Here is a 23133-nt window from a genome sequence, read left to right as displayed (position 1 = left end):
CGACCCGCCACTAATGAATGAGCACTAAGAACAACTATGGATGCTGGCCTGGTTTCACCGGATCACTGTACAGCAATTGCCATCTATATTGATCTGTACTTTATTTGTATATTGTTTTATGTGGAATTTTATCGTATTGCATTTATGTACTGTGTTTTATTGTTTTTTAACTTGTTATACGCTGCCCAGCCTGCCTGTGCAGGCAAGGCGGGATATAAAGCAAAAATAATAAATAAATAAATAAATAAATTTAAAGGTCCATTTTCCTTCCTGTTGAAGCAAGATTTTACTAATTTTATAAAATATAATATTATAAATTTTATAAAAACATATTTATAAATAACAAAAAACCCTTAAAGAATCAGCATCATGACTGCATTGAATAAAATGTCCCACTGTTCCTCCATGATTTTATTTCATATACATGATCAATACTCTAAAATTCTAGATTTTATAGACCTAATTGTACTTTCTACATACAGCAGTCTAGTTGGACAGATTATGACGTAGACAGTTCTTTTAGACTTCCGTAAACATCGGTCATATATTCCACTAATATTCCATTAGCCAGCTTGTGCATTGGGATCATTGGAACTGTGTACCACAGGAATTGCTACGGTATCACTGAAACTTCATATCATAGCAATTGCTACAATAACTTTGTCTTTGCATTTGACTTGGAGGAAAAGAGACTGATTACCTCAAATTTACTACTGGAAACTTTGGAGTCATATTTACTGAGACTTTAAACTTACCTGCAATACGTTTTGTTTCCTTGACTAGTTTGTACTATATGTCTTCAAATAATATATGATAATTTGTACTCAAGTGAGGAAGTGACCTCATGACATCAGGGCAACATCGATCCCTCCCCCCCCGCGCTATTTTCCCAGGCCTGTTTCTATCACCACACAGCTGAGTGGCAGCAGGAAACACAAACAGAGGGCAGGAAATAGTCTCCCTAGCCAGACCATGTCTTTTCTGAGTGGCAGCAACTCTCCAAGGTCTCAGGTGGAGGTCTCTAACATCATATACTTCCTTATCCTTTTAGGTGGAGATTTCATTTCAGTTCACACACAGATGCTAGGGTTGCCCGCTCTGTGTTGGGAAATACCTGGGGATTCTGGGGGTGCAGCCTGGGGAAGGGTGGGGTTTGGGGAGGGATCTCAGCAGAGTATAATACCATAGAGTCCACCCTCTAAAGCAGTCATTTTTTTCATGGGACCTGATCTTGGTAGTCTGGAGATCAATTGTGATAGCGGGAGTTCTCCAGGTGCCACCTGGAGGCTCAACAACAAGCACACAGGGAACACGGCTAAGTTAGATAAACACAGAAAACACCGTGTTGAAATAATAAACACAATATTCACATGTACTTGTAGCTAAATATATTTGCTTTTTATACACAACATCGACTCTAGTGTATTGTAAACACTTTCAAACTACAACATCAACATTTCAGACTCTTTCAAACTAAATTACATAACACGAAGAGTCCATAATCTCAGAAACCCACTCCAGTATAAACTGTTTTCTTCCTGATGGAGGATAGATAGCAATGTACAGTAATGTGTACCAAACAATGTGGCAACCTATCGTACATTCCCCAAGTGATGATCCATCAGGTAAAGCTAGCAGGCAGCTTGTATTTCTCACTGTGATGATTCAGCTTAGCAAGCAAGCCTAGTAGATGTATTTTCCCATGAGGTGATACAGCTAGCAAGCAAGCCTAGCAACACGCCTCCCGGGCATAACCTGCGTGTTTCGAACAAATCTTCTTCAGGCATATAAATTTTCCTGGAACCACAGCTCTTGAATTTACCCATGCATAAGTCAGATAATGTAAAAATGGCTGTTCTGGTTCTCTATCACTGAGCCACAACCCCTCCCAACAGGGCCACTGAGAGCAACCACAGGCCCCCTTTCACCACCTTTTTCCTGTTGGACAGGTTCCTGCTGCTCCCCCCCTCCCCATGACAACTCACTTCTTTCCCTGGACCACAAATATTTTGTAACCCTATTCTCACCCTCTCAGCAGCTCTCCAACCCAAGACATTTCTGCACTGTCCAGTTAGAATTCTGAGAATTTCTCTTTCCGCTTCCTTTTGAAGCTTATCACTGTTCACGACACTGAGTGTGGTCACAAGCTAAGTAGGTTTGGGTGCTGGATAACACTGGATGAGACACTGATTGGATCTATATGGCTCTGAGTTCCTTGAAGGAAGAGAAGAACCCAGTGTTTTAAAAATAAACAACCATGTTTTGTCCTGAAATGGAAGGTAAGTCTATCCAATCCAATTTTCTTATGTTTTTAAATAAGTTCATAAAATGGTCCTGATGGGTCAGACCTGACCTATGGTCAGTCCATTTACTATGCAGCCCTAAGCAGATAAACACTCTTCTAAATTCACTGCAGTCAATGGACCTCGAACATCATAACTCTGCTTAGGGTGGCATGGCTAGCCTCGCGCATATGTGACAATGGTGGTTCGTATGATGCTCCCAAGAGAGGTATGATGGAAATAACAAACCCTTGTTCCCAGCAATAGGAGTATTCTGCAGCCAAATATGGAGGCCCATTGACACGGCCGATCAAAATTGATAGCCCTATTTTCGACCAGTTCAACTCTGTTTTTTCTAAAACAACAACAACAACAAAAACCGATTACACAACTTCATGGTACAGAAATACTCGGAATGTGGGGGGTTCTAGTCACTGAGAGCTGTCAGGCATCTACTGTAGTTACAGATAGACAAACCTGAGCTTTTTGTTTCCTCTTCATTAAACTGATACAGGAGATCATATTTCCCTCCCAATGACCCAGAAGTGTAGTAATGAGTCCCGAAGTCATCAAATATCCGGCTGTAGAGGGCATAGTTGTACTCCAGAGGCAGGCTGTTGAGGGACTTTAAGAACACGCCAGAGAGTTGCAAGTCTGATGCCTTCACTGTGAAGTTTGACACTGAAACCACCTTGTAGATCCGAATAAAGTTGGAATTCTTTAAAAGAAGGCAAAAAAAAAAAAAGGTAATGGTCATTGATATATTTTGTCTGTCAACCTTTCTTTTTGGTATAAATCCAGCTGAGTAGCTCTAACAGACAATCCCGGTTATTCGTTGAACAACTGAGGTCCATTGCTCCTTGGGCAACTGCCTACGAACATGTTGCCCGATCCTCTGGCTACTCTATTGCTGAGCTTCAGGCCTGGAGGGGGAAAGAAATGGATGCCGCAATTGCAACTGCAGACAGTGCTCTCCCACAACCCAGGGGTGGAGAGGTCTGTTCCTTGCATCCTTCCAAGAGCTGCCAACTCCAGCCTGGGAACTTCCTGGAGATTTGGGGTGGTGCCTTTGGAGGGAGGAATTTGGGGAGGGATTTCACCAAGAATCTATGGTATATAGGGTTCCCATTCCCCAGGTGGGGGCAAGGGATCCCTTGCTTTCATGAGCTCCTGCCCACTGCCGATGCAACACGCTGACATCACCTGGAAGTTGCATCAGTGCATCAGTGATGTTGGGGGGTGATGCTCCGCTTTTGGGGCAAAACTCTATGGTTGGAAGCTGTTTTCACCATAAAGTTTGCCCATAAAGCAGAACGTTTCCCCCAACGGTGCCAACATGCTGACATCACTTCTGGGTGATGTCAGCACATCACAAGACGTCCCTGCCCACCCCCAGAATGCCCTCGAAATCCCCTGCCAGTGTGCCATTAGGGTTGCGAACCTCTACGTGATATATCAAAAATGAGAACTCACAGGAGGAGATTGTATAAATATAAAGACACTCCGTGAATGAATTACAAACATAAGCAGAAAAAATAAATTGTATGAAACAATTCAAACATTTTGAAATCTTTGTTAAAGGTCTTTAAAACCTCTTCTTTATTTTTGGCCACTAGGACTTTTAAAAAACCAACTGATGGAAATACATTACTCAGCTTCAGTTCTTTCCACCCGGCACATTTGAGTCACAATATTCCCTTTTCACAATTGTTAAGAATAAAGAGAAATTCAACCAGGGAAAGTGATTATTTACAGGACTCTGAACAACTTCTCTGTGCCTTTAAGAATAGGGGCTGTCTCTCAAATGTACTATTTAGAGCTAAGGAAAGGGTTGTGTGTGGCAAAGGCCTTTGAACCACTCGTAAAAGAAAGAGACAAGCAGATCCAGCTGAGAGAGAACTGGGTGGTGGTGTAACAGCAAGGCAAACTAGGAGGACCAATGACCCCAGAAAGTCAGGTGGGCCTCGTTCAGGGGAACTTACTGTTCTTCTGTCTCATCCCCAATAACTGAGTGTGACTGTGAGGAATGGTGCAGGAACCCTTATCAATCGCCCCAGTGTATAAATGCTGACTTTCAGATGCTTAGTGTACTACTGCTTCCACGGTTCCCTCTTTTGTGTATCTCAAACTCCCCCAGATCTGATCAGATCTCTTAAACTGCTTCCTTACCTTCTCAACACCAATTATGCCCTAACACTGGTTATAACTTTGGGTTAAATTAGACATGACCATGGTGTATCCATGACTGGACTCTTCCCCCCCACCCCGTTTCTGAAGTCAACTGCAGCTGCCTGGGGAAGCGAGAGGAAAATTTGGACAGAGGCTGGTGCTGGTTGAAGATGTTTCCACCCCTCCACACATCATTTCCCCTCTTCCCATATTGTCTAGCTCACCAATCAAGATCCTCTCAAGCACTACACCAGGTTCCCCTGCTCACAGAAGTGAGGTAAGCAGCAACTGAAGACATGGCCTTCTCTGGGGTGGGGCCTTCCATGGAATGCCTTTCCCCTGGGACTGTAGCTAGCACCTACATTGTTAGCTGTGGGGTATCAGGCCAAAATATTTTGTTTACCAAGGCCTTGAACAGAATTCTCTCTCCTTGCTCTTTCTCTCTACTTTTTTTTTTTACTGCTTCCTTTTGTATCTACTTTTATGCTGATTTCATACTGCTGGTTTTACTGGCTGCTGCTTTATCATCATCATTATCAACATCAATTTATACTCCGCTCTATCCCGTGAGTGAGCTCAGGGTGGCTTACAATACAAGATCCATAAAATACTAAAAGCGATAAAACCAATAAAACAATTGGCTGTCTCAACGCCATTTCACTTTCTTTAGTGTATTGAATTAGTTAATTTAATTGTTGTATTTTTACTATCTTTTATGCTCTCAGCCAAGACGGCTGCTGGTTTAAAGAGCTCCTTAAGTCTGCTTTGCGATACAATAATTCTTTATATAGAGACTGCCTCCTATAAAGCTGTTTCATTACAGCACTGTCATTTTTACTATAAAAGAAGTTACAACTGTCCATGAAAGTGGCACCAATGAAACCAGTGTAGTCTGTCCAACACAGGGCGAATCAGTGCCCTTCTAATGCCTGCTGAGTCACAACAAGGCATGCCAACCTCCAGGTGGTAGCTGGAGATCTCCTGGGATTACAACTGATCTCCAGGTGACCGAGATCAGTTCCCTTGGAGAAAATGGCCGCTTTGGAAGGTAGACTCAATGGCGTTGTATGCCATTGTTTTGCTGGCTACAATTTCACTATGTATCTCACTGTGTTGTGTATTATATGCAGGGGTCATTTCCTGCAGGAGCACACAGGAGCGGAGCTCTGGCAGTAGAGCCCAGGAAGCGGGCACATGCAACAAGCCCCGCCCCCTGCTCCCAGCAGCCCCTGGCCACAAGGAGCAAGAAGCAACCAGGTAAGTTGCAGAGCCCCCCCCCAGCAATCCAAAACAGTCCAGTGGCACCTTTAAGGCCACGGTTTATTCAGGAACAAGCTCTCCCTCCTCTGTGGAGGCAGATCTGCACGCTTCCCCCTCCCCCATAGCTAGCAATCCAAAACAGTCCAGTGGAGCCTGAGCAGTGGCTGGTGCCTTCTGACACACTTCCGGTGATGTCAGGGGAAGTGGCACATGCAAATAAGCTATGCTAGTGAGTTATGCTAATAAGCTCCTGCACCTCTTTTTCTACAAAATGACCCCTGATTATATGCATTAAAAATGGCAATGCTGTGAATACCTCACATGGAGATGTTCCACACAGCACTGCTTCGAGGAACATCCCCACATCATTATTGTACTCAATGGCTCCTCCTATTGTAGCTACTAGTTTCTAGCTCTGAACTCCTCCAAGCCAAGCCAGTTTGTAACACAATCACACTTACTTTCATTGCCCACCATTCAGATCCTTCCAATAATATATTTAAAGGATATATTCTACCCAGAGGGCTACACAACCTTACCATTTTATGGGATGCTTTGATTGCTTCACGGAAGGCAGAAGATGATGTAGATTCTTTGTTCTCTATTGATCCCCAAAAATATGGGATTCCAGAAGTCTTTCTGCCCTTTCTGTTGGAAGACGTGCTATCTGCCTGACTATGTGCAAAGGGTTTTAGGTCACTATAGTAATGTGTTTTCAAATCATTTTCTTCATTTTTTACCTGGCAACAAAACAGAATAGGATAATCATGTATGGGAAATTAAACTTTGTTGGTCTTACAGATACCACTGGACTCAAACTTTGTTCCCAAACAAAATGAAAATTTGTCTCCATGAGAAAAAGATAAGCCAATTCTACTCTTGAATATATTTGAACAAGGCAAATGACGTGCCAAAAAAAATCACCTCAAGATCATTCATGTTTTCCTTTCAGAAGGAAATTTAGGGTTAGACCCATTACTCTACTTCATCTCAGCCAATTCCTTGCCTGATTATGGTCTGTTTCCCACATGGCTTTTGTCCAGGAAGTTCCCCACATTCCTTTCGTCACCACATTTTGTCCATTGCTATTTGCTTCTAGTATCCTGGCCCCACTGCTGGACCTCCTGATGGCACCTGGTATTTTTGGCCACTGTGTGACAGAGTGTTGGACTGGATGGGCCATTGGCCTGATCCAACATTGGCTTTTCTTATGTTCTCAAGTTATCCTGTTTTTTCATTGGCTAATTTATGTACTGGTTCCCATCAAACTAATAACATCAAGAGGGGATTGGATAAACATATGGAGCAGTGGGCCATCAGTGGCTATTGGCCACAAGTATAGATGGAACACTATGTCTGGAGCAGCAGTGCTCTGTATTCTTGGTGTTTGGGGGAGCCACAGTCGGAGGGCTTCAGGAGTTCCGGCTCTGCTGACGGACCTCCTGACAGAACCTGGGTTTTGGCCAGTGTGTGACACAGAATACTGGACTGGGTGGGCCATTGGCCTGATCCAACATGGCTTCACTTATTTTCTCTTATGTTCTGAACATTCTAAATAAAGAAAATATCTCTGGTTCCTTGTGAAATCATTACCAGACATCATCCTAAATCCAGTGGTTTACAAAAATCCCTATCTTCAAAGGTCCTTCTTCAAATCAATTGCTTGCTGAAGAATCCTTTGTGCATTTGTCAAAAGGATCTCAGGTTGTTGTAGAGGATTCTGACCAGTGTTCTAGGGTACATAGGTCAATGTCCTAGCACACTGTTGACCACATGGTTGCCCTGCTTGAATAGCAATTGTGATCAAGCACTTAACTGTAACTGCATATTGGTGATGAATCAACAAAATTGGGTAACTGTAGACGTGTGTCCTTTTTCACTCTGAGGAACTTGATAAGTGTCTGTGGAACTTCAAGGTTCCTTGGAACACAGTTCAAAAACTATGCAGTAATTTATTGCCAAAATTAGAGGCACTAGAGTTCAGTTCATTTTAGTTCATCCTTTTAATCCTTAACATGTTGTGCTTACAAGGTGGTCAGGAAAAAAATGGCCTTGGTATATGCTGTAATGAAATGCTAATTCTTCTGGACTTGGGACCCACTGTCATGCAACCACATGACAGGAAGTCATATGAAAGTTGTAACAGGAGGAGGAGGGGCTTGAGTTATTACATCACTGGTGTCAAGACCAGGACCATGAGCAGCAGACCGAAAGAAGTGGAGATAGGAAACACAAGCCAAGCACTCAGAGATGTACAACAAGGAGGGACAAGGTAAGGGGTCAGAGCCATGGAGGAATCCTCTCCACCACAGAGTGATCTCACCTCTACATCCTGCCACCCCTCTCAGAATGCACGCAAAGAGAGCAGGCCCGTACCAGGATTTTTTAGTTGGGGGGGGCTTTAAGTAATGCAGTGGGCACCCTGCATACCCCCCAAGGGATCACCACAAAATTTTTTAAAAAATTGGAAGTGGGGGGGGGCTGGGCTGGATGGGAAGTTGGGGAGGCTTGGTAGTAAGTTGGGGGGGGCGGACCCCAAGATGCCCCACTGTAACTATGGGCCTGAAAGAGAGGCAGAAGGCATGTTCCTCTTGCTCTCTAAGCAGCATAACCTCTTCAAAGGCAGCAAAATGGACAGCTGTACTGCAACCCAGCAGGAAGAAGAAGAAGAAGAGAAGAGATTGGATTTATACCCCGCCCTTCACCACCCAAAGGAGTCTCAGAGTGGCTTACAAACTCCTTCCCCTTCCCTTCCCCACAACAGACACCCTGTGAGGTGGGTGGGGCTGAGAGAGCTCTTGACAGAAACTGCTCTTTTTCAAGAACAGCTCTTATCAGAACTGCGGCTTGCCCAAGGTCATCCAGCCAGGTGCAAGTGGAGGAGTGGGGAATCAAACCCGGTTCTCCCGGATCAGAGTCCACGCACTTAACCACTACACCAAACTGGCTTCATGACCCTGAGTGCTCCAACCCACGGGTTGAAGACCACAATTTTAATGGGCCACCTATTAATTGTTATCGCTTGTGATGAATTTCCTGGGGGCTAGCCACCCCCACCACAAGAATTCTTCCCTCCATCGCAATACAATTTACCCCCTACCCCACAAGCATGGGGCAAATAAGTCCCTCTGAGACCATTTCTGCTTGAGGAAATCAACACTGGTCTGGAGGAAGGAAGGAGCCCCCCCCTTATGCCACACTCCCAAACTGAATCAGGCCCATGTGGCCCTTTTAAATGCTGTTCTCCACAGCTGCTGTGTGGCTGCAGAGCAATTTCAAGAACTCAGACATGATCTGTTAGGGAAAAAAAACATAATGTGTAGCTCCATAATGTCAAATTCCAGTTGAGGAGGTGTTCTTGAGTTAAAGACAAGTGGGGGGGGGCACTGGTTTAAAAGAAAGCACCCTCAGTTTTGTGTCCCTTAGCTTTAAAAACCAGACCATCCCTCCCACTGTATAAGTGATGCAGGCAAACCACATCTAATTTGACTCCTCAGTCCAAGCTATGAAGCTGTGGGTGAACTCATGAATGAACTCAGGTTTCTAAACACTTGGCTCTGATTTGTCTGTCCATCTTTTTCCCTGTCACAAATCAGTCAGGACTCGGGAGTGCCTCCATATTGGACCAAAGGAGAACTTGCTCATGGGACTATTTTGACGTGGCCTTGATTCAAGGATCACAGATGACTGAATGTTTCCTCTGATGTTTCTTTTGTCAACTGATTTTATGCATTTTTTGGCAACTGATTCAAGTTCTTCACTTATTGCTCCTTGTAAATTTGTTCATGTTGTGTACACAGGTACAGCTTTCCTCTGCAGTTTACACATGTAATGGACGTAATTTATATGGGCAGTGTATGTAAAATGGTGATTTATTGACACACGTTGAAAAAAAATCATTGTTTTGATGGGGAAAAAATACAGGGCAAGCAAACACAAAGTGACAGGAAAATAAAGAATTATAGGTTCAATTTGCACAAAGGAGAAACAAAAAAAGGGGGGGGGGGATTTGGGGCTAAAAAGCAGTGATGAGAAACTCAAAATCTTCCCTAATGAGAAAGCGAGCATAACCTGACCTCTTCTTGACTCATCTTGGGCACATCCTGTACATGTGAGCAAGGGTTAGTACCTTCTGAAATAATTAATGTTGTAAAGCTTTTCTTCTTAGAAACTGGGCTCCTACAGTCTGAATACCTACATCCAATATGCATATTAAGAAATGTCCTGGAGGACATTTTTATAGCAGGCATGGGTTTTTTTTTGGAATGGGGATACGATATAAGCGCAGTTGTGCAGAAAGGCACTTTTTATAAAAAGAATAAGGTCGTAGTTTTATTCATCTCTGAAATTTTTCATGAATCTCCCCCCCTTCTGCATTGTTCATTGGTGGTATTATACTAACTTTACTTCATTGTTCTCTCATTGTGAAATCCCATTTTATAAAATTGTTTATTATATGTGTTATACAAGCCTTTACTGTGTTGTCTTTTAATTTTGTAAAATCCACCTTGAGTGTCATCGAGAAGGGAAGATGTTAAATGAAGTAAAAGAAAAACGTATAGCTCTCTTAGGGCTGCCCTGTTTTAGAGACCAAGCGGGGGGTACATTTGAATGCTCCTTTTTTGCCATCAAGTCACAGCTGTCATACTTATAGCCGACTTACGGCAACCTTGTAGGTTTTCAAGGCAAAAGACATTCAGAGGTGGTTTGCCATTGCCTGCCCCTACATCATGACCTTGATATTCCTTAATGGTCTCCCTTCCAAATACTACCCAGCACCAACCCTGCTTAGATCTCCTAGGCTATCCAGGTCATTTAAAAAATCCATACACATGTATAGTACTATGCCAGGGAGAAGGCTAGGTTCAAAATACTTCTCTCTGAACTGATAGGACATTTTTGCATATAAAAGCAAACATACAGTTTGTACATGCATTCTGAAACAGCAGGCAAAGTACTGTGGAATCTTTCTGAATGCACCACTAGGGCTGCATGACTCGAACTTGGGAAATTCCTGGAGAACTGGGGTTGGCGGCTGGAAAGGGATTTCAGTTTCTCCCAGACTCTATAGTATACCAAAGATGCCATTGTCTAGGTGATAGAGGTAGCAAGCAGTTACTAGATCAGTTTGATCTATTTGACAGTTCTAGCTGTCATGCTAGTGATTAAGTAATTACAGCCAGGTGTTATACTAGCAGGTGTTCTCTATCAGGCATTGTTAGAGTTGGTAATTAATTCACCTTGTTAGTGATTGGCTAGGTTTAGTATATTAGCTATCAGCTTGATAAGCTGGGTGGGGACTTAGTCTCTCAAACTAAGGCATGGTATGCTGTATGATAGCCTGCATATCTCTGTGTATATATATTCACCATTATATCTATTTAAACTTTCTATGCACCTTCATCACCAGTCGGTCTCCAGCTTCTTATTTACTACACCCAATATTTTCTCCAGAGGCACATCTCTGTAGCCTGCAGATAAGTTGTAATACCAGAAGAACTCCAGGCCACACCTAGAGGTTGGGAACCCTATGTACAACTCCATCTTCAAGTGTCAGAGTATGGGTGAGAATGGCCTCCAGGTTAAAAGCTGAATTCCTGTTGATTGCTTGCTGCGCTGACAAAAGACTGAGGGCTGCAGGCTTTCATTCGGTTTAATTCATACAGCCATCAACAAAAAGCTTTAATAGTTCAATTGGGGAGGTCATTTAATTGCTGGAACTGAGAATTAAGAGCACATGTTTATTTTCATAGCCCATTCAGTTTGGACATCTTAATGCATTAATGTTAATGCATGTCATTTTTATTACATTGTTCTTATGGCTCAGCCAAGAAAAGCAGTCTCTAAATGAAGCAAAATAAAATCTAGAAATGCAGGAATTAAGGAATGAGAAATCAAACATTAAAACGTTGTCCTTCCTTCTAACAAGGAGTGATGGTTTTTGATGGTTTAAATGGTTAATTATCCCACATTGCTTTCAGTCAGTGTGGTGCAGGGGCTGGAATGTCAGACTAGGATCCAATGCTCTCTCTAAGCCTGAGGTGCTCATGTTCTTTTTACTTTAGATTTTGAGCTTAGAAGGGGAGAAGACCAGGAAACACTTCTTGGAAACTGAATAGATACATGTCCAGGAAAGGTACCTCAATGTGTTGTGATAACCCTCATCAGTGGGGATTTAATTAACGGGGAAGATGCTCTTCTGTCCAGGCCCTGTCTGCAAATATCAGTAGTTGAGGAGCACAACATGTTGTTTACTGGTTCAAGCAGAGGCCCACAGGAGAAATCAAGTGAATACAGAGCAAAAATGGCCACAGAGGAAACGAGTGGGAGGCGAACCGGAGCTTGAGCTTGGAGGAGGAGGAGCCAGAAGTAAGGAGGGGAAGCCAAGCCACAGATGGGAGGCAGGGGTGAGGGGATGCCGAGAGAGATGGGTGAGGGAAGTAGAGGCAGAACCAAAGAAGGACAACTAGCAGAGGAGTGGGATTTCCCTTCCATTGTGATCCTTCTCCAATCCCCCTGTTGTACCTCATGAACCACCCAAAACAGCTGCATGGAAAAACACAGTGATTTTGTGTTGGTGTGTGTGGGCCCGCTACATTTTTGTTCCTGGTCAAGAAAAATAAACCACTGCCAAGTTAACTGGAAAAAAGACAGTCCGGAACTGCCACCAGCTGGCAATGAACTTGGGGCCACACTTTTGGCATGTTACCTGTTGATTCCAAGTCATCTCCGAATTGGCTCACTGGCCAGTATGGTTCCTATAGACCTCATCAGTTACCTCAAAACTGACAGCCTCCAGGTTTGCAGGGACACGAAATCTAGTCCTTTCACTCTTCACCACGACACAGGTCCCGCCATTGAAGGAATAATCCAGCACTTCCCCTCGGGTTTCTCCAGCCATTAGGTGATATCTAGAAGGCAGGTTACAGATAAAGAACAAAACAGAAATGGTAGGTAGGTTTCCCTGGCCTGTACCTGATTTTGGTGGTATTGACCTTTCCCCATATAAATATTGCTGCAATAATTTACCCCAGGCTGTGCATGCCTTGAATACAAGTGCAGAACCCCCCAGAGGGGACAATTTTAAAAAAACTGCCTTTCTAGGGGCTGTTTTAGGTTGGGACACCGGCACAAGGGGAGGCTTAGGACTTTTCTTCCCTATCCATGGTACTGATCTGAATTGGACTTCGTGGCACTCGGGTGAAATAAGTTCCCCTATAGCTGACGTGGGGCTGTGGGGGAACTTGAATAAGGAGAAACTCATGGAGAAACCTGACTCTTGGACCAACATCTCATCAAGTGCAAGTCTCAAGTGGTGAATTTGCTGGGGGTGGCCCTCGCTGTTGCATCTGATGAGATACCAACCTCCTGTCCCACCCGCCCATCTTCTCCTCCTCCCCTTTTGTCCCAGATCTGGGGCACCTTATCCTCTTTCAAGACAGCACCACAAACAACACATGTGCTGTGGGGTCCCACAATGTCTCGTTCCCCCCATGAAGTTCTGACCATCCTTTTGGTTGCCTAACCCACCATGGCAATTAGCAGGGCTGCCATGGAGCCAAAGCGATGGCCAGACTCTCATGAGAAGAAAGAATCTTGTGAACGTTTGGGAAGTCTGTGAGGGCACCCCTACCATGCTGCGTGGTTTTGAAGGAGGACTGTGCAAGAAGGACAAGCAGCTCAGGCTCCTGAGAGAGAGGGGGAGACAGAGGTGGTACCAGAGGTGATGCCAAAGGTAACAACATGTATTGAGCTGGCACCAGCTGGCTCTGTACAGCAATCCTCAGTAATTATTTAACAAAGCTTCAACGTACTATCCCTCCTGGGGAGGTGGTGAACTACCATTACGTAGCTAATCCTGAGAACTCCAAGGGAAATGGAATATAAAAGTACCCAAGGCCTGCGAGCTGAATGCTGGGCAGGCTCTCGGCTTGTCTGTTGCACACGGGCTTTATCCTCCGGCAATTCCGTTCGTCGGAATTGTCTCCACAATCATTTTCTCCGTTACATTCGAGTTTTCTGGCAATGCAGCGTCCTGTTTTGAAGAAGGAAGAGCAGCACGAAGTGTTTCAGACATGCTCTGAATCTGTGGTCTCCATGGCATTATTCAAAACACATTTGTGGCTAATTGAAGGAATGCAGCCGGGTGAGGAAGGGTATTACATAAATCTGGCACAGGAAACGTTTTGGCTGTAAAAGCAGCAAAGGGGGACTCTGAAATGAAAGGGCAATGAAGGAAAAACAACCACTACGCAATGAAGATTGAAAGTGGTTCTGGATAGTTTCAGTGCCTGCCTTATCCCCCAGCTGGGAATAGCAGCTGCCTGGAGACAGAGGAACAGACTCTTCCAAACAGTACATGACCTCTTTTGCCAGTAATGGAAGCCTCAGTCATAATCCTTTAAAAAAACCCATTCTACTAAGTCAAGACCTCTTATTGTATTTTTAGAGACAGGGACCGATTTCCCACAAGCCGCTGCTCCGCCCTTGCTCTTCCCTTTCCCCCGATTATATGTGTCAATTTCCTATTATTTGGTGTGCGGCTGCATTTTGCCCCGCAGCTTCGCCTGATTTCCCCTGCGTCTACCTGATCCTCAGAAAACAGAATCAAGTAGATGCGGGGGAAATCAGGCGAAGCTGCGGGGCAAAATGCAGCCGCACACCAAATAATAGGAAATTGACACATATAATCGGGGGAAAGGGAAGAGCAAAGGTGGAGCAGCAGCTTGTGGGAAATTGATCAAAATGTAGCAGCATCATGCATACACTAAAGATGAGATCAGCCAAGGTCTATTACTACTTTTAATTTTATTCTAATGTGGAAGTGACATCATCATGTCGTTGCCATGGGCAGTGATGCTCTAGTTTTTCAGCAAAACTCTATGGTTTCTAGGCTATTTTACCATAGAATTTTGCCCCAAAACTAGAGTGCTGCCATGCGACGTGGGCGATGTGATGACATAGCTTCTGGGTGATGTCATTACATCGCCTTTTGGGCCATTTGGGGGGTGGGATTTCCCAAAAGCTGGAGGGGTCCCCCACTCCTGCTGGGGGTCTGGCAACCCTACTTCAAGGCTCACCTGGCACCCGCTTTATTTTCTTTTAGGCCCCAGGATGAAACATTTTTCTTTACCCAGATTTCGGGCTAGTCCTTTTTTATTGTTTTATGGTCTACTGCAGCTGGAGGCCTGATGTATTAATGTCATTTTAGACTGCTCTATTTGTTTATGCACTTTTATGCCTGGGTTCTTTTAACTGGCTGGGCTTGTTTTCATTGGCAGGTTTTAATTGATCTGTTTTTATTTATTTATTCTACTGGGTTGGCTGTTTTATTTGCTGATTTTATGATGTGATTTGTCTTAGTGAATTGTTTATTGGATTGATTGGTTTTATTTCATTGTTGTGAGCTACCTGAAGCAAGTCAGGAGAGGCAGTATACACATTTCCTGAATGAATAAATGAATGCATATATTGTGAGCCATTTAAAAACACTGTTACCCATAGTGAGTTTTGGCACATGATTCACCCACAACTTTGTTGGGTATTGTATTATTGGATATTGTACTATCACTGCCCTATAGCAATCTTTCGCAACTGGGTTGTCTTGTCCAAATAGGAAAATCCCATTGTGAATTATTTCTGCAGCACAACAATTGTGCAATATCCAAGAATGTATGGGTGCACTCACAACTGGGCTAAAGTATATGTGCCTTTCCTTGAAGTAAAGCTCACTGAATTCAGTGAGTCTGATTTCTAAGGTTGCCAACTTCCAGATGGGGCCTGGAGATCTCCCAGAATGACGTCTGATTCCCAGACTACAGAGCTCAGTTCAAAAGTCGTTTTTATATATGGGAACGGATCTGATATTAAATTATTATGTTAGTATGTTATAACTGTTGATATATGTTGAAAACTTTGTGGGTGATTAACTGGCTGGTTTGTAATTTTAGATTCTCAGGACTTTTGTATACTGTTTTGCAGTTATTGTACATGTTATAAGTTATACTTGACCTTAATAAACATTTAAAAATAAAAAAGAAAGAAAAATAGCTTCTTTGGAGGGTAGACTCTATGGCATTATACTCCTCCAAGGTCCCCTCTTGTCCAAACCAGGCTCCACCCCCCTAAATCTCCAGGAATTTCCCAACCCAGATCTGGCAACCAGTGTTCCCTCTAAGCTGAGTTAGTGTGAGCTAGCTCACAGTTTTTTAGCCTCCAGCTCATACATTTTTGCCTTCGCTCAGGAAGCATGGCTCCAGAGCACACTAATTTATGCAGTAGCCAAATGCTTGCTCACAACTTTAATGCCAGTAGCTCACAAAGTAGAATTTTTGCTCACAAGATTCCACAGCTTAGAGGGAACATTGCGCAACCCTACTGACTTCTGAGGAAACATGCATCAGCTTGGGCAGATTTTATAGAGACATAAAAAAAATCTTTATCATCATTATTGATTATTCACCACATGCCTACAACAAGCTAAGAACTGCATGGAGGATAGGAGCCAGTGAAGATAAACTTGCACACTGCAGGCTACAAAATGCATTAGAAGCAATTGCTCTCTTATAGAGATAATAAAGCAGAAATTACCATTTTCACACTGGAATTTATTCTCACAATTAACTTCCTCTATGTTACATAATTTTGTAGGGAAGCACTTCCGGAAATCTTGCATCTGTTCGGTACAGGCTTGGCCCCCAAACTGAGATGGGCGCAGCAGCGACCTCACACGAAACTGAAACAGGTAAAAATACATGAGTATCCTGGGTCCTGGCCATGGGTTTCTTGTAGGGTTACCAAAATCCAGGTGGGACCTGGAGCTCTCCCAAAATTACACTTGATCACCAGACAACAATGATCCATTCCCTCGGAGAAAATGGCAGCTCCAGAGGGTGGGCTCTATGGCATTATCGAAAGTCGTCTGCTTTCTTGACACCCATTCATCTTGTTAAAACTCTTCAAATTGTGCATCCAACCTCCAAAATCACAAGCAAACTACACAGTTCCGATCTGCTCACCGGAGCTGTAATGAGTAGGGTTGCCAACTCTGGGTTGGGAAATTCCTGGAGATTTGAGGATGGAGCCTGGGGAGGGTGGGGTTTGGGGGAGGGGAGGGACCTCAGAGGGCTTTGATGCCACAGAATCCATCCCCTGATAGCTGCCATTTCTTCCAGGGGAACTGATCTCCATAACCTGGAGATCAGTTGTAATTTCAAGAGAACTTCAGGCTTCTGAAATGGCAGCTTCAGAGGACAGGTTCTATGGCAATCCCCACACTGAGGTCCTTCCCCTCCCTAAACCCCACCTTCCCCTGGCTCCAGCCCCAAATACCCAGGAATTAGGGTTGCCAGGTCTGTCAGAGGCGCCAGCAGGGGATGGGGGGGGGGATGTTCCTGGAGCCAGAAGCATCACCCCTGATGTGCCGACATCACTGGCAATGGCGTCGCGTGCCGTGCCTACATCATCTGGAAGTGACGTAGGCACATTGAGGGCGATGCTCTGTGTTTTGGGCAAACCTCTATGCTATGGTAAAATCACTCTCAAACGATAGAGTTTTGCCTAAACCCCAGAGTGTCACCCCCCCCCGCCATGCCCATGTCATTTCTGGGTGACATGGGCACATTGCATGACACTGCTGTTGGGAGGAATTTTTTCCCACCAGCCAACTGGTCTGCAGAGGGCAGAAGCCCGCAAAACCTGCCATCCCCCACCCCCGACTGGGGAATGGCAACCCTACAAGCAATTTCCCAAGCCAGAGTTCTATTTATATTTTCATTATATTTTTACCCTGCCTCTCCCCAAGAATGGGACTCGAAGTAGCTAACAACATAACAAATACAATAACAATAACAAAACCATAATTTCAATACAATCCAATTAAAATCTCAACACAGAGCAAACGAATGCCTTTGGCATAAAAACTGATGGTAGAGTCCACCAAGGATTAATGGTAGAGTCCACCAAATTTACAAGAATGCCTGGAGGAGTAACTCTGTCTTACATGCCGTGGAGGTGACCGTCGCATGAATGACTGTGGAAAGTTTGCCACTTCTCCCTATTCTCTCTTATGATTCAGCAGTATAAACTATATAATACAAAGTTATACTTGCCCAGAGTTACGCTTATACTTGCACATTAACTGAACTGACTTCTCTACAGAAAACTGATTTGCCTTTGGGGAAAACCCAATCTGTTATCTTAATTTGTTCGTTCGTTCTTTATTACGGTCCCTTGACCAATCATATAAAACATTTACACTTAAAAATCCAGGCATACAGTAGACCAAATAAAACAATTTAAAACTAAACTCTAGTTACACTACAGTTTCCAAGACCTATATATCACCAGACGGAATCTAGCTACTTGATGAGTAATCTTGGCAATCTTATCAGATAGAAGATAATCGTCTAACTTTTTCAGTGAGACCAGAGATTTTGCCTAACAATGGAGTAATAATCTCATTATGTGCTTCCTTATAATCTGGGCAGCTGAAGAACATGTTCTCTATGGTTTCAACCTCTCATAGCAGATAGGGACAGAGCCTTTCCAGGTAGGGAGTTTTGTCATATCTACTTTCCAGTACTGCAGGAGGGAGGACCAAACACCTTGCCAGGGTAAACACCCTTCTGAATCCATCTATTTCTAAAGATGTTAGATAAGCTGCCGGCTTCACAATATATTGAAAGTTTGACCACACATACACATTTGGTAGGCTAGCAATATCCGTTTGGCCTTTTATGTCCTCAGTCCTCTGTTTAACTAATCTCCTAATTCAGGCTTCTTAGAAGTTATATTCTGTTATCTGAAGGCCCTGATTCCCTCCTTACATATACCGTGTGATACCTTTGCTTACTTGTTTTTTGACACATGGATCGCACTCTGACCAGGGCTCCCAGTCACTGAGCTGGCAGTTGATAGGGCACGCCTGCTGGTTACATGCCCGAGATTCACTCCAGGTACACAAAGTGTCACAAGAATGCTTGAAATAATAGTCATTGAAGTCCCTGCTTCTGCAAAGGGAAGATCCTGATGTTAGTATTTTTAAAGTATTTCCCTATGAAGATTGATACAAAACATTCCATTTCATTGCCCCAAATGGCAAGGGAAGAAAAACATAGAAGTGGTGCCAATGCTGCATTTCTGTGGACTAGTGTTGCCAACCTCCAGGTAGTATGTAGAAACAACAGAGAGATCACGGGAAGGATGCAAACAATAACGAAAACAACCGTGATGTTATATTATGAAAAATATATTTAGACTACTATTCTGTAGTGAATCGTGTTTCTTCATCACATTATAAAAATATACGCATACACACAACGGGAATTGCATATAACAGCTTTTTCTAAGTGTGCTGCATGAATACCATTCGTTTACACATCAACAATTCTAATCCGTGAACATTCTTCCCACTTCAATGAAACAGATTCTTTCTGTTGTGTGTTAATTCATGGATTAGAATATAACATCACAGTTGGTTTCGTTATTGTTTTAACCTCCCGCTATTACAACTGATCTCCAGGTGACAGAGATCAGTTCCTCTGGAGAAAATGGCTGCTTTGGAAGGTAGACTCTCTGGCATCATATCTAGGCTTGCCAAGTCCCCCCAGGAAACCACCGCCCCAGATGCCTGTTCCCCGCCGCTGGTGGATCGGGCCCCGGGGGGAACTCCACCACGATGTGTGCATCACCCAGAAGTGACGCGACCACGTGAGCACGCTCTATGGTTTTCCCTCGGATGGTCGTGGCCCTGCCCCCAGCGTGCCTGGCGTCGTCACGTCACTTCCTGGCATCGTCACGTCACTTCCAGATGCCGGACAGGACTCCCCCGCTCTGGAGGAATTTACACTTGGCAACACTAATCCTCCACTGAAGTCCCTCCCCTCCCCAAACCCCGCCCTCCTCAGGCTCCACCCTCAAAGCCTCCTGGTATTTCCCATCCCAGAACTGGCAACCCTGCTGTGGACACATTTCTGTATAAATCCAATCTCTTCTTCTTCTTCTTCTGTTTGCAGAGTGCAACTTTCTTAACTCCTCCTCTGGGCACATCTCAAAATGCCTCTTGAAATGCTGTTCTCGGAAACAGTATTTCAGGGAGGCATTTTGGGGCAGCATTGGAAGGGAAGGGAAGAAGTTTGTGCTCCACAGACGGAAATTCTTCTGTCCAACGAATATCATTTATTTATTTTTTAAAACATTTATTACCCCGCCTTTCCTCTCAGTTCAAGGCAGCTTACAATATTAGTTAAAAACATCCACAGTTAAAATGGATCAGTAGTAGCCCTGTAGAGAAGGGATATCAGAATACGGGGCGATGCATGTAGTGGGGAATCTGAACTGAATGTAATGGCCCCACCGCAATTAGAAGTCAAACATGCTGGCTCTTCCTCTCCTGCTAGAAAAGCCTCTGCCCAGGCCCAACAGAAGACCAGCCCAGGTTGCCTTGGCAGTGGCAACCAACGCGGAGTTTTTCTTTATAATCTTCACACATGCAAACCTCCCCTCCCCTTTGGCTGCCGACAAATTACAAAAATATGCAGATCTTTTCCTAGTCTACCTGGTACATACATTTGAATTTGTCTGCAACCAAGCCAAAATGTCCCCTAATTGTCTTCAAGATAAACGTCTGTAGAGACAGGTAAGTAGGATCCCACTAACCTCGATCTGCTTTGAGTTCCATAATTGCACGTCTTAGAACAGCTGGACCAGGGACTCCATGGGTAATGGTCACAGAAGCACCCTAAGCTTTCCCGAATTTCACCGCTCAGTAGGATAAGCAACACCGATATGATTCTTCTCATGATTCAAAAGTGTTGAGCTGGGAAAGGATGGAATAAGGTATGATTCTTGCTTACCAGTGGAAAACAGTCTGCTTTTCTGTACCAATAGAAAGTTCTGCACATGTATGGCCTAAGTCTTGATCAGAAGCAAACATAAGAACATAAAAGAAGCCAATGTTGGATCAGGCCAGTGGCCCATCCAGTCCAACACTCCGTCACACAGTGGCCAAAAATACCAGGTGCCATCAAGAGGTCCAGCAGTGGGGCCAGGACACTAGAAGCCCTCCCACTGTTGCCCCCCCCCCAAACACCAAGAATATAGTGCATCACTCGCCCCAGACTGAGAGTTCCTATCCCTTGTGGCTAATAGCCACTGATACAGTATAAGTAAGAGCTGATTGCCCTAACCTTAATGGCCCAGGGTAGCCCAATCTCATCAATACAGTATAAGTAAGAGCTGATTGCCCTAACCTTAATGGCCCAGGGTAGCCCAATCTCATCAGATCTCAGAACCTAAGCAGATCAGCCCTGGTTAGTTCTTGGATGGGAGACTATCACAGAAGTCCAGGGTTGCTATGCAGAGGCAGGCAATGGCAAACCACCTCTGAATGTCTCTTGCCTTGAAAAACCTACGGGGTCTTGCCATAAATTGGATGCAACTTGAAGGCGGGGGAAGCGCTGATTCATGCATGCACGTATATCATATGAGCTTTTTATACTAACTTCAGACAGAAAAACTGAAATAAAAGTCACTGCCGCAAAATGTGTTAAATGATGGCCACTAGCATTAATTGCTTTAAAAAGGATTTGACGGGAGACTTGGGGGAATGGGTCTGCTGATGGTTAATAGCCTTTGCGCCTAAATGTTCTGAGGTCGTATTTAAACGGCTTTTATTAGACAAATTTGTGGAGGATTAAGTCTATCCATTGCTAAATGGATGATGGCTAAATGAGACCTTAATGCTAAGCAGTGGTAAACTTCAGAATCTCAGCTCAGACAGTGGGGAGGGAAATTCTTTTCATGCCTCATTTTATGGTATTTCTTCAGAATTTCCACAGAAGGAATTCTTGCTAAATATTTGTACTTGGTTGTGCCCTAGTGCTTCCAGACACCAGGTGGTGGCTGGAGATCTGCAATTACAACTCTTCTCCGGGAGATAGAGATCAGTTTCACCTGGGGAAAATGGCCCCTTTGAAGGTGGACTCTACGGCATCATTCCCCACTGAAGCCCCTCCCCTCCCCAAACTCCGCCCTTCCCAGGCTCCACCCCCCAAATCTCCAGGGGTTTCCCAACTCAGAGCTGGCAACTCTGGTATGCCCCCAAGTGGTTGGACCAGTTTCCTCCATCTCTCAGTATGTATGAGAAGAAAAGTTTGAGACATATTCGTTTTTAAGTGGAAAATGATGAGGGGGAGGGGCATGGTAAACAGTTATAACATTATAAACAGCCTGAAGAAGTAGATGCAGAGGAATTTTTGTGTGTGCCCTCTCTTATAATGCTGGAACTGGAACTCTATGCCAACCAATGAAGCTAATTGATGGTGTGTTCCAGACCAGCAAGAGGAACTTCACATGAGGCTAGATGGCCATCTGACAGCAATGCTGATTTTATGAATTAAGGCAGATCATGAGAGGGAGGGCAGGAAGGGTTGCATCAGTGCTTAGTTCTCGTGGCCCTTTCTTACATGCCTGGGGAAATGCTGAACGCCACTTTGGGGTCAGGAGGCAATTTTTCTCCAGGCCAGTTTGGCTGGAGATCCTGGAAGTTTTTTTGCCATCTTCTGGGCATGGATCAGTGGTCACTGGGTATGCGTGGAGGGGAGGTATTTGTGAATTTCCTGCCTTGTGCAGGTGGTTGGACCAGATGACCCTGGAGGTTCCTTCCAACTCTATGATTCTGTGATTCATAATTAACTTATGGATTTCACTGACAGATAGTGTTGGTGATGACAGACTGCTTAGATAGCATTGCAAAAAGTATCAGACAGATTCAGCTCTATCAGTGGCTTACTAGCCAAAGTAGTTGTGGCACCCTTCTGGCGTACCTGGGGATGGTCCAGCTGAGGACCCCCCCCTCCCTCCAAGCTTCTGCCATTGATCAAGTGATCAGAAAAGAAACAGGAAATGGGCGGTCATCCCTCCACTATGGATAGGTCAGATCCCTCTGGATTCCCCTTCCTCTTCTCTCTTCTGCTGCTGTCCCTTTATTTCCCAGACTGCTATTTTCAGGGAACATAAGAACATAAGAGAAGCCAATGCTGAATCAAGCCAGTGTCCCATCCAGTCGAACACTCTGTCAGGTGGCATCAGAAGGTCCACCAGTATTTCCCAGCCCACAGGTGACAACACTCTGGCCATGAGATCAATATGTGCTCTCTGACTCTCTCTCCATTCTAGGTAGGAAAGGCTTTATTCCAAAGGCAGCCCCCTCCCCCCGCCCTTTCCTATGGCACAACCAGCTCCTTCTAACAGTCTTGACCCAGCTGCAGCAGACTGTGTCCTCCATCAAGAATATCCATGTTTATCATTTGTATTGGTTTCCAATCACTTTGGCAGCATACGTACTAAAAGTTCCTGATCCCTTGTGAGCTACTTTAGGATCCAGTGTTGCAGTGGAAAAAAGCACAACAAATTTAAATCA

At 44.2% G+C, this 23133-nt stretch overlaps 1 protein-coding gene across 1 annotated transcript in view; it reads right to left on the bottom strand.

Moving 5' to 3' along the window:
- LOC107108813 (complement component C6-like) overlaps positions 1 to 20512 on the bottom strand; it is a 44730-nt gene extending 24218 nt beyond the window's left edge. Inside the window, exons 1-7 of the mRNA XM_015409333.1 lie at positions 20370 to 20512; positions 18565 to 18721; positions 16302 to 16446; positions 13605 to 13746; positions 12490 to 12622; positions 6251 to 6451; positions 2760 to 3000 (exon numbers count right to left, since the gene is read on the bottom strand). Of these exons, the coding sequence (XP_015264819.1) occupies positions 2760 to 3000; positions 6251 to 6451; positions 12490 to 12622; positions 13605 to 13746; positions 16302 to 16446; positions 18565 to 18721; positions 20370 to 20512 (1162 nt within the window). The remainder of the gene's footprint in view (positions 1 to 2759; positions 3001 to 6250; positions 6452 to 12489; positions 12623 to 13604; positions 13747 to 16301; positions 16447 to 18564; positions 18722 to 20369) is intronic.
- Positions 20513 to 23133: the final 2621 nt, after the last annotated feature.

This window comes from Gekko japonicus, unplaced genomic scaffold, assembly GCF_001447785.1.
Source record: "Gekko japonicus isolate JY-2015 unplaced genomic scaffold, Gekko_japonicus_V1.1 scaffold650, whole genome shotgun sequence".
NCBI classification, from domain to species: domain Eukaryota; kingdom Metazoa; phylum Chordata; class Lepidosauria; order Squamata; family Gekkonidae; genus Gekko; species Gekko japonicus.
This window is presented reverse-complemented; position numbering and strand designations above follow the sequence as displayed.